The sequence below is a fragment of the Oncorhynchus kisutch genome, linkage group LG28 (genome assembly GCF_002021735.2).
Source record: "Oncorhynchus kisutch isolate 150728-3 linkage group LG28, Okis_V2, whole genome shotgun sequence".
Lineage (NCBI taxonomy): Eukaryota > Metazoa > Chordata > Actinopteri > Salmoniformes > Salmonidae > Oncorhynchus > Oncorhynchus kisutch.
Window position 1 is genome coordinate 16,223,339 of NC_034201.2, and position 10,817 is coordinate 16,234,155.

Genomic DNA, 10,817 nt, shown 5'->3' on the forward strand with positions numbered 1-10,817 from the left:
AATAAGCCATTTCTGTTTTTTTGTTTTTAATACATTTGCAAACATTTCTAAAAACCTGTTTTTGCTTTGTCATTATGGGATATTGTGTGTAGATTAATGAGGAAATGTTTTATTTAATCCATTTTAGAATAAGGCTGTAACGTAACAAAATGTGGAAAAGGGGAAGGGGTCTGAATGTATATGGTGGGTCAGTGCCATGTGGGCATAGTGGATAGATGACTGATGTAGCATGGTCATCAGATACGGTACAACATCAAACAGTTTTTATATGTGGTAGAGTAAATCCATGTAAAATGTCAATTGAAAGTTCTCACTGAAGGGTTCAACAATCTGTACTACAACAACCTCCAATTTCATACGATTGATCCGATATGATGGTGCCAGTGCCACACCCTTGAATACGCCCTGTCAGCCTGTCTCACTGCCCAACTATTTCTGTCATTGTGCAGGGAGGGTTGGCACAGAATGTGGAGCTGGGTCATCATCCTACACCACTACATGCCCTCTGACCCCCACCAACTGACCTAGTAAAGACTAGGGGCTGATGGTGGAAGTTTGCTGTAAGCTCAAATGTGATACGGGCTGTGGGTACCTGGGGAGAGCTGGCGGCTGGGTAGCCAGCAGATTCCGACCCCACCGTCAGCTTGTTTACACTGAGCTGCATTGTGGTGTGAACACAATCATGTGCAACTCAATAACGTGACTTGGCAGAAAGCACCCCATATCCCACAGGCTACGTGTTTGATACAGCCTTGTGCATCTGAAAACAGGAACATTGTCTGGTATGTCTGGGAACCTGGCTGGGTAGTCAGCAGATTCTTACCCCACCATCAGCTTGTTTACACACCAGTGACCTCTAACCTAGTATATGCTGCAGACATCCCTTCAAGCTCTCTCTCACTCTGAGACAATTTTCAACAAATTGATTACACTTTATTTTTCTATTTTGTGTTGTGCTCATACAAAGGTGTTAGTTGTCTTCATGTGTGAGAGCTTTGCTGGGGGGCCAGTGGCTTGAAACTTGATCCCAGATATTTCCATGAAGCCCTAACTCACCCCTCTTAGTAAACAACTTACAGCATATTAGGTACATGTCACAAGGTGGAAAAATGACCAGGTTCTTAGGATCTGGGTTGAGCAGTTGAGTGACGTAGAGACAAAGGATCAGTTTCAAAAACATTTATTTTAGGGCATGGTTCTTTCCATAACTTAAGAATCTTCTGCTGCTCCATTACATTGTATCAATAAATTGCTTTAAAAACTATGCAGGATTAAAACACAAAAACATAACAAAGGAAAATACACAAGCCCAGGAGGCAGGTTGTCCATGGTCTATTAACTTCCATTGTCCTACAACCTAAACCATCTCACACATAGCCCAGCAAACAGTAACCTGCCAGGCCTCTGGACTGCATCACTTCCCATGCTGCAGCCACCTAAAACACAGAAAAAAACAGGGTTTAAATACATGCAACCTGTAAAATCAATCAGTCCATTATCCAATCAAATCGCTCATTTAGTCAATAAGGCAACTTGTCAAACCTGTGAGGCTATGACACAAGGTGACAGTGCTCAAGGTTTGTAAAGTATTTGAACTGATAATATCTTACTTTGCAGTTTGCATATATAGACCATAGGTCATGTTCTGATCTCTTATGTCCATAGAGGGAGCAGGTGTACATGTGTATCATACTATCTGAGAAATTAATTGCAGTCAAAGGAGGCCTCACACAAAAACCCACCCTCACACAAACGTCCAGTCACACGGCAGTTTTCCGTCGGGTCAGTGGGCTTTACTAACCTCTTAAGGATGTACTGACCGATATATTTATAGTGATGCAGGAATGATCTATTTCACCAGCCTGAGCCAGAGTACATAGTAGACTGAGGGAGGAGGGGAACGAGACATCTGGTGGCTGTGTGAGGCAGCCATGTCTGGAATCAGTTTCAGTTTTATAAGAGAAGAGAAGTGGGGGCAGGGCAGGCTTGTGAGCGAGAGGGTAGGGTGGCTGTTTACCAGAGTGTGTGCGTAAAGGTCATAGGATGTGTCAAGGAAACTGGTTCCAGCCAGAGAGAGAGAAGACATGCAGGTGGCATCAGAAGTCTCTCCTCCCCTGTAGTAACGTGTCACAGTGTACCCAAACTACAGTACATGCCTGTGATTCCTGTGGTCGTGCCTTGTGGAGCTTGAACAAAGGCAGAGCTATGGTGTAGTGGTGTGTTCCAGTACTATTGGGTGGCAGTTGAATTTGTTAGTAGCTAGGTTTCCATCCAATTGACAACAGATTTTCAAGAGAATATTAACAAATCTGCATAACTCAAATTTGCGCATTTTCCCACCAGAGATGTGTTTCCATCAAATTGACTTATTGTGCGATGGCATAGTGTACATAAAAATAGCTTTCGCTATATACCGAATAAAAAATACAAGTTAAATGGGTGTCCATCATATTTTCAACTCTAATTATGTTTTTTTCACTAAATGTTTTGCATTATACAGTGCCTTCAGAAAGTATTCACACCTCTTGAATTTTTCCAGATTTGTTGTGTTACAGCCTGAATTTAAAATATATTAAATTGAGATTTTGTGTCACTGGGCTACACACAATATCCCATAATGTCAAAATGGATTTGTTTTTTGAAATGGTTACAAATTCGTTAAAAACGAAACGCTGAAATGTCTTGAGTCAATAAGTATTCAACCCCTTTGTTATGGTAAGCCTAAATAAGTTCAGGAGTAAACCTTTGCTTAACAAGTCACATAATATATTGCATGGACTCACTCTGTGTGCAATAATAGTGTTTAAAATGATTTTTGAATGACTACCTCATCTCTGTACCCCACACATACAATTACTGTATCTGTAAGGTCCCCAAGTTGAGCAGTGAATTTCAAACACAGATTCAACCACAAATACTCACTCTAACTTAAAAGATAAGGCCAAATATAAACTGGAGTTGCTAACCAAGACAGCATTTAATGTTCCTGAGTGGCCTAGTTACAGTTTGACTTAAATCAGTTCGAAATGCTATGGCAAGACTAGAAATGGCTGTCGAGCAGTGATCAACAAACAACTTGACAGACCTTGAAGAATTTAAAAAAGAATCATGTGCAAATATTGTACAATCCAAGTGTGTAACGCTCTGTAACTGTAATCACTGCCAAAGGTGATTCTAACATGTATTGACTTAGGGGTGTGAATACTTATGTACATTTAATATTTCTGTATTTAATTTTCAATTAATTTTCTCAAATTAAATTTGCTCAAATGTTTTCACTTTGTCATTATGGGGTATTGTATGTAGATGGGTGAGATGTAAAAAAAAAATCCATTCTCAAAATGTGGAATAAGTCAATGGGTATGAATACTTTCTGAAGGCTCTGTATAAGGTTCATTTGAGTAAAGTCAACCCAGACAGTGAAGGGCTGTCCCAGGCCAGCACGATGCTTGACCTTTCTTTGGGACTCAAATAGAAGTGCAAATGGATGTTACATAAGGCTTTGCCATTTACTCATCATACTGCGTGAAATATTTTATCTGTGTATGGACTGTTTCAAAATATAAAATCAGCTGGCTAGAAAAAACATTTTCTGCTCAGTGTGCGTGTGCATGCATGTGTGGGAGAGAGGAAAAATAAATATTAAAAGTTCAACTAAAGTCAGCATTAAGAGTTAAGTGATGGAGCAGAAAAGGAGGCTGGAGTACAGTGTATGAGGAAGGATGCAGGGATGGGTGAAAATTTCAAAATACAGATACATTGATCTTTATGGTATTTTGTATCAAAATAAATGTCATTAAAGCCACTTCACAACACAACACTAAACAATACATTCATTGCATTATGCGATGGCAAACGGTCCCCTTAAACTGTTAGGACCTACTTAAAGCTGTCCCAACACCAGAGCTTTCTTTCCATCACTACACCTGGTTATCAGCGGAGCCTTGTCTGGCAGTGAAACAGTTCATTCAGCCTCATTTACTGCCTTTTTATAAAACATAGCTGATATGGCTGACTTGCTTAAACAAATGTGGTTACTACTGACAATTGAGATGTACAAACTATGGCATAAGGGGACGACGAGCGTATAAGAGGCATCCACAATTTCGATTAAGACATAAATGAGCGAGCTAGGATGGATGTATTTAATATAAGTATAGGTTCAGCACTTTTGAAATGTACAGCAACAGAATTCAGAACATGGGCTATTCTTACAGTATTCTCCCTTTACACCAAGTCAGAAGCGTAGGCTAAGTAAAAGGGGGTGTATAAGCAGACAATGAAAGCTCTTACAATATTCAATGATTACATTTCTCTTAAACAGGCTATAGGCTACCACCAAGTCAGAACAGTAGGCTATAAACGAGAAAGGGAACAAATGATTAAGGTGAGGCACATGGCTACTAACAGCTTACTAACTGTCACGTCTACTCCCGCTCCCCCTCTCCAGTGTTCGAAGTCGGCGGTTTACTAACCACTCTTCCTGGCACCCATCATTACGCACACCTGGCACCATCATTACGCGCACCTTCACCTCATTATGAGGCACACCAGAAATCCATCACTTCACTGATTACCTCTCCTATATCTGTCACTCCCTTAGTTCCATTCCCCAGGCAGTATTGGTTATGTATTTCATGTTTAGACGCTACTCTTGTTTTGTTTCGGGCCATGTTACTTGTAATATTAAACGCTCCACCTGCAAACGCACCACCTGCACCTGCTTTACGACTCCCAGCATCTCCGTTACAGAATACTGCCTCAACAAATGGAAGCAGCAGGGATCCATCACTTCACTGATTACCTCCCCTATATCAGTCACTCCCTTAGTTCGATTGCCCAGGCAGTATTAGTTATGTGTTTCGTTCCATGTTTCTTGTACTATTAAACTCACCACCTGCACCTGCTTTTCAACTTCCAGCGTCTCCGTTACAGCAACTTACACTTAGTATTACGTTCTTAGCTACAGTATACAGTACATATCTCCCTGGCATATAACATCATTTATGCAGCAGCATAGAAGACATTTTTGGACTCACCATTGTGCTGTGCCCACTTGAACAGGAAGGTGGCGTGACGGTCCTTGTTGACAAAGTTCTCTGGATTTATGGTGCTTTCAAGACCACTGGGAACTCTGAAAAAGTTTCAATCATGACATAAGTGATCTTCAGGTTGGAGCTCTAGAAAGAGGCCCGAGTTCCCGACTTGGAATTCCGAGTTGGATGACCATTCAAAATGTATTTTCCCAGTCGGAGCTCGTTTTTTTCAGAATTCCCAGTTGTCTTGAACTCACTGTTTTTTTTTCAGAATTCCCAGTTGTCTTGAACTCACTGTTGAACGGGGCAGAAGTCATGCTGGATTGACAGCATGGCCAAAGTATTCAACCTTTTCTGACCCATGGTGTTGAATGTTTATCCTTTTAAGCTTGGAAAAGAGACCCTTTATCCCAGACTTGGATCACACGTGTACTCCACTGATGGGCAGGCTAGTGATTGCTTTGCAACGCTTGCAGTTTGCCACTGATTCCTTCCGAACCAGTCATTGTTGAATTTGCGATTTCCAACTTGTTGTGTAATGTTTATGGCCTATGAGCACCGATATAATTACTCTTCGTAAGACAAGGATTGAAAAGGATTTGCCAGTAGATTGTCGATGTGATTCAGGACGACTGCTTGTTTAGCCTGCTAGCTAAGATTTTGAAAGTATGATGTTGACATGATCAGTCCAATCAAAGCTACGGTAGATATAATGTGATTTGACATTGTTTTATCTGTGGCCAATGACCTTGAGCATTCTTGGATGGGCACTTCTAATGTAACTCTATAGCAGCACCCAAGGGGCTTGAATTTTCTAGCTCTCCCCGTATATTTTGCAGTGACAGTGTCCCCATGAGTGACAGAACACCGAGCCAATCATGGCGCAACTAGAGAACATTACCAACCCCTACGCACTGTATTTTCCACTGGCTGCCCCACCACAGAAAACACTGAGCTAGGCTGAAACACTGGCATTTTGAAGCTGCCTTACTCAAAAAAGAAAAAAAAGAGACCATGTTTTAATATTTTTTTTTTTTTACATTGTTTGCAAACTGATATGTGACATGTATTAATGCCAAAATAACATGCAAAACAGGCAAAAACCTGCCCTGAATGAACCTGCCTTGAATAACGGGTTGCCACTGGTCGGAACTAGAAAACTCAGACATTTCCGACTAGCCAGTGAACGCAGCATAGGACTGAGAGTAGTGAGAGTTCTGCACTCACTGACTGAAAAGAAAAGGAAGAGCAATTTTGGAATGCAGACAAGCCCCTCCGCCTGATTGGCTAGACTCTCACCTATTATACAACCCGTGACCAATAACATGAGTGCGCTTAAGATGTAAGCAGGATACTAGGAGGTAATATGTAAATAAATGTTCTGTGTTAAAGAGGTGACAGATGATGTGTCAATGTTATTTCGTCATGTGAATAAATTAAGCACACAGCTGTTTAGGAACAAAAATGTTTTTCTTAATAAATAAAAATTCTATAGCCTATTTGACATTAAATGTAGGCCTATTTCAATAGTTCAGTACACAGCTGTTAGATCTGTGTTTGAAAAAAGAAAATGAGGCCTATAATGGTTTGAATCATTTTCATACCATATTGTTTCTTGTATACTAAATGTAGATATTGTAGGCCTATTATTTTTGGATGTGTTATTTACAAAGGCATACATTAGTGAGACAGCATACATTTTAAGAAATTCACCAAATAGGTTAAATAATTTGGATAAAAACATGGTCTCATACGGGCTTGAATTCAGCCTAATAACCTGTGAAGAGCATGTTTGAAATGGCCCATTGCATAATGTACAACTTCACAAGTTTAGATGCAGATACAGTAAACAACAGCCCAAGACGCACGACCTGAACTTGTTGTCCTACCATAAACACTTGACTTGAGATAAACATAGCATGTGTGACTCACTACGCAGTTTGACGGTATGCCTGAGCTGCAGCGCGTAAGACGAGCCTATAAATTGAAGAGTGCTTTTGTAAAAGTGCAGTACCCTGAAACAGCAAGGCGCAAAACACAACAGGATTAAACAAATTGAGGATTCATTTGTATTTTTGCGGTCATATATTGGATTACATTTTTTTGAACAAAATTCCAAGAGGTAAATATACAGATGAATTGCTTGATATATGACAGAATAAGAGCATTGAATAATTTAACCTACACTTGACTCTATAGCCTGCACTTATAGATGTATTTTTGTGACAATTTGTTTTACAAGTAACTAGGTTATTTTGTTGAGTTAAAATTGTTTTAAATTTAAATAGAAGTAGCAACAGTAGGTCTACTTGATGGTAAAATAAGGAGAAATGGTACCTATGGTAGGACTAGCAGCAACTGTAATGAGTGGTAGCATTTTAAGTTGTAATAGAAGTTATCATATTTCATGCCAGATAAAGTCATACTTTACCATCATTATAGTCATAATCATAAGAATCAATGAAAGTTTGTTGATGTTCACAGGTAGTGGCATGCTGCTTTGCTGTCTCCAGGCAGATTTTATGGACCAAGGCATTTCATCAGGAAAACATCTCCAAACAAGAAATTTACCTGTGAAAGAGACTTGAAGATTCTCCTCATCAATATCGCTCACTGACAGGTACTACATCCCACTGAGAGCTGCACTGTATGGGAAAACCTTAGCAAATAAATCAAAGCATGTCCCGCTTAGCAGGGGAAGACAGTGATTGACCGCACCATTCTCTGTATAGCTACAATGCAAGTACACTATGTCAGTTTGGATGAACATACTATGCTAGCAGCAGTAATCTTAAACAGACAAGTCTATGTGCAAATTCATATATGATGGAATGGAATGGTGAAATGCAAGTGGTCACCTGTCCTTCATGAAAATACCTGTGTGATGTGATACAGTATCCAATCATTATCTCTGTGTCCTGTCCCCTCTGTTAACCACAGAGTTGATCAGCAGGCTGATCCTTGTTGTTCTACTGTTGAACTGATTGTCTTGAACTCAAGCAACACATCTCCGGCACAGCTATGGTTGGAATAAAACCCACAGACCTGGCGCCAACGACGGCTGTCAAGTTTGTTGGTGCAGGCACAGCAGCCTGCATCGCTGACCTTGTGACCTTCCCCTTGGATACTGCCAAAGTCAGACTACAGGTGAGGGGCGTGGATGGATGAGAGGCAGGCTAGGTGGCCTTGATTAAAACGGAACATTAAATCTGTACAAATCAGTTAAAATGTAGATTGAATGTGAGGAAGCGCAAGCCGTGGTGAACATCCCCCAGTCAGGTGTCAGCAATCCTATCTACTTTGTATTCCAGATTCAAGGGGAGGCTCAGTTGGGGCATGGGGCCCAGGCTGTGAGGTATCGGGGCGTGTTTGGTACCATCACCACCATGGTGCGTACAGAGGGGGCCAGGAGCCTCTACAGTGGGCTGGTGGCAGGGCTCCAGAGGCAGATGAGCTTCGCCTCCGTCCGTATCGGCCTCTATGATTCCATGAAGCAGTTCTACACTCATGGCTCTGACAGTAGGTTTTACAACCCCTATATAACCTAACGTGTGCTGACCTCTATCTTATACACTTAATTTATTGGGGACCCATAACTAACTGTGCACACCTCTCTTCAGGTGCTAGCATCGTTACTCGGCTCATGGCAGGCTGCACCACCGGAGCAATGGCTGTGATGTTTGCTCAGCCCACAGACGTGGTCAAGGTGCGTTTCCAGGCTCAAGTACGTCTGGCTGACGGGGTGAAGAGATACAACGGTACTATGGACGCTTATCGGACCATCGCTCGAGATGAAGGGGTGCGGGGCCTTTGGAAAGGTTGGTAGCAATCTCACAGTCAGGAAGGAAAAAGGCCTGTCCTAAAATATACTGAGAACAAAAAACGTACTTAAATCTATGTTCCTCTGTTCCAGGCTGCATGCCGAATATAACGCGCAATGCCATTGTGAATTGTTGCGAGCTGGTCACCTACGACATCATCAAGGAACTCATTTTGAAGTACGACCTAATGACGGGTAAGGTTACTCTCTAGTTTTGACCAAGAACTGTGTTACATAACATATTAATGTAGCTATGTAATGTCAATGTCATGTATGTTTGATATTTCTCCCCCAGATAACCTTCCATGCCACTTCACGGCTGCGCTCGGTGCAGGGTTATGTACCACCATTGTTGCATCACCAGTAGATGTGGTTAAGACCAGATTCATGAATTCAACATCAGGCCAGTACAGCAGCGCAATTAACTGTGCCTACACTATGCTGACTAAGGAGGGGCCAACAGCCTTCTACAAGGGGTAAGAGTTTGATCATTAAGGCTTGCTAGAAAACATTTTGAATGACATTATCCTAGATTAGAATGGAAAACTGCTGCACCCGCTATAACATCTGCTAAACTGTGTACGTGACTAATAAACTTTGATTTGAAAACACCTGTCTGCTACGCAGCTATAATAGCATCTCCTTTCCACTCTATCACAGGTTTGTGCCCTCCTTCCTGCGACTGGGGTCCTGGAACATTGTGATGTTTGTGTCTTATGAGCAGATCAAGAGGACTATGATGAGAACAAAGACTTCCTGGGAGTCACCATTCTGATTTTTTGTTATTTTTCTAATGTTTCTTTGGACTGAGCCTTGCAGGCTTCACCACAGCACAGTGGAAATCACGCCTGTTCTCCCCCATTGTTCCATGAAATGGATTTCTGGAGTGGGCTTCTAACAGTGGTGACATATGTTCATTTTTAAAGCCAGAGAGTCAGATATGTAGGATTCACAGGAGGTATGTGGCACCTTAATTGGGGAGGACAGGCTCCTGGTAATGGCTGGAGCGGAATGGTATCAAATACATCCAACATGGTTTCCCTGTGTTTGATGCCCTTCCATTTGCTCCATTCCTGACATTATTATGCTCCGTCCTCCCATCAGCAGCCTCCTGTGGTAGGATTATCCACCACTATACATGTTAAGGTGTAAGGCCCAAACGGGGCCCATGTAAAATGGACTGGTAGCAATTGGCCTGTGAAACAATGGCTACTTTTAGATAGTAGAGCGGAGCCATAAACCGTTCCTCTTATTCTCCCTCATTCTTTTTCTTTGACCGTGTAAAGAAATGTTTACAGTTGTGCGCTTATAATGAAGTTGTTTATATTTCTATGTATTATTTGTTTACATGTGGCGTTTTCTCATTAAGATGTGAAAGCTTGGTTTATCGCTGGTCGATATCTCATTATCAGGTCATGAATTATGTATATTCCAATGCAAATGCAATACATTCGGTTGACCTAAAACATAAATAAAGCTGCACTTTTTCCCCCAATTGGGTTGCCTTTTTGGACTTAACATTACATTCTAAATGGTAGAGAAGTATAGAACTAACCTCACTTACAGCTCTTTATCTAATGGGAATCTTCTTTCTGTAAAATACGATTTTGACCCCTGAAAAACAAAATGGCCGTGTAAGTGGGGCATAGACTTCACTCGATACACACCTGCTTTCTTTTACAAAATGGAGCATCTTTATACTTTCTTTATCCTTACTTTAGAGTGGCATACACATACAATAGTGTGCTAAGTGAGATTTAAAACTGCAGACCCAAACCATTGACTTTAGTGAACCAAATACCTTCTCCCATAAGAAGACACGTAACAACAGAGGCAAGTTAAGCCAGAAACAGAGGAAATGCTTAAAGTTCTATTAGCACCAACTGATTCTACATGCATCATGCACTCAATTGTTTTTAATATCATTTCATGTTTTAAAGTTATACACTTACTGATCCTCT

The 10,817-nt window shown here is 41.1% G+C and overlaps 1 protein-coding gene and 1 long non-coding RNA gene across 3 annotated transcripts; one reads left to right on the top strand and one right to left on the bottom strand.

The window, feature by feature from the left end:
- Nucleotides 1–1,164: 1,164 nt before the first annotated feature.
- On the bottom strand, nt 1,165–1,699 carry LOC109872580 (uncharacterized). The gene is made up of 2 exons (XR_002252489.2): nt 1,611–1,699; nt 1,165–1,436 (listed from the first exon to the last, which is right to left on the bottom strand). It is a non-coding gene; the product is annotated as an uncharacterized LOC109872580 (long non-coding RNA).
- Nucleotides 1,700–7,025: 5,326 nt separating this feature from the next.
- LOC109873285 (mitochondrial uncoupling protein 2) lies at nt 7,026–10,351 on the top strand. Of its 2 annotated transcripts, none has more exons than XM_020464927.2 (8): nt 7,026–7,158; nt 7,521–7,656; nt 7,977–8,183; nt 8,348–8,555; nt 8,657–8,854; nt 8,950–9,051; nt 9,152–9,332; nt 9,517–10,351. In XM_020464927.2, the coding sequence occupies exons 3-8, from the start codon at nt 8,058–8,060 to the stop codon at nt 9,629–9,631; spliced, it is 930 nt and encodes a 309-aa protein (XP_020320516.1). In that variant the 5' UTR covers nt 7,026–7,158; nt 7,521–7,656; nt 7,977–8,057; the 3' UTR covers nt 9,632–10,351. The 2 variants fall into 2 exon arrangements, with proteins under 2 accessions (XP_020320516.1, XP_020320517.1); XM_020464928.2 differs by having other exon boundaries at nt 7,550–7,656.
- The last annotated feature ends 466 nt before the right edge of the window (nt 10,352–10,817 follow it).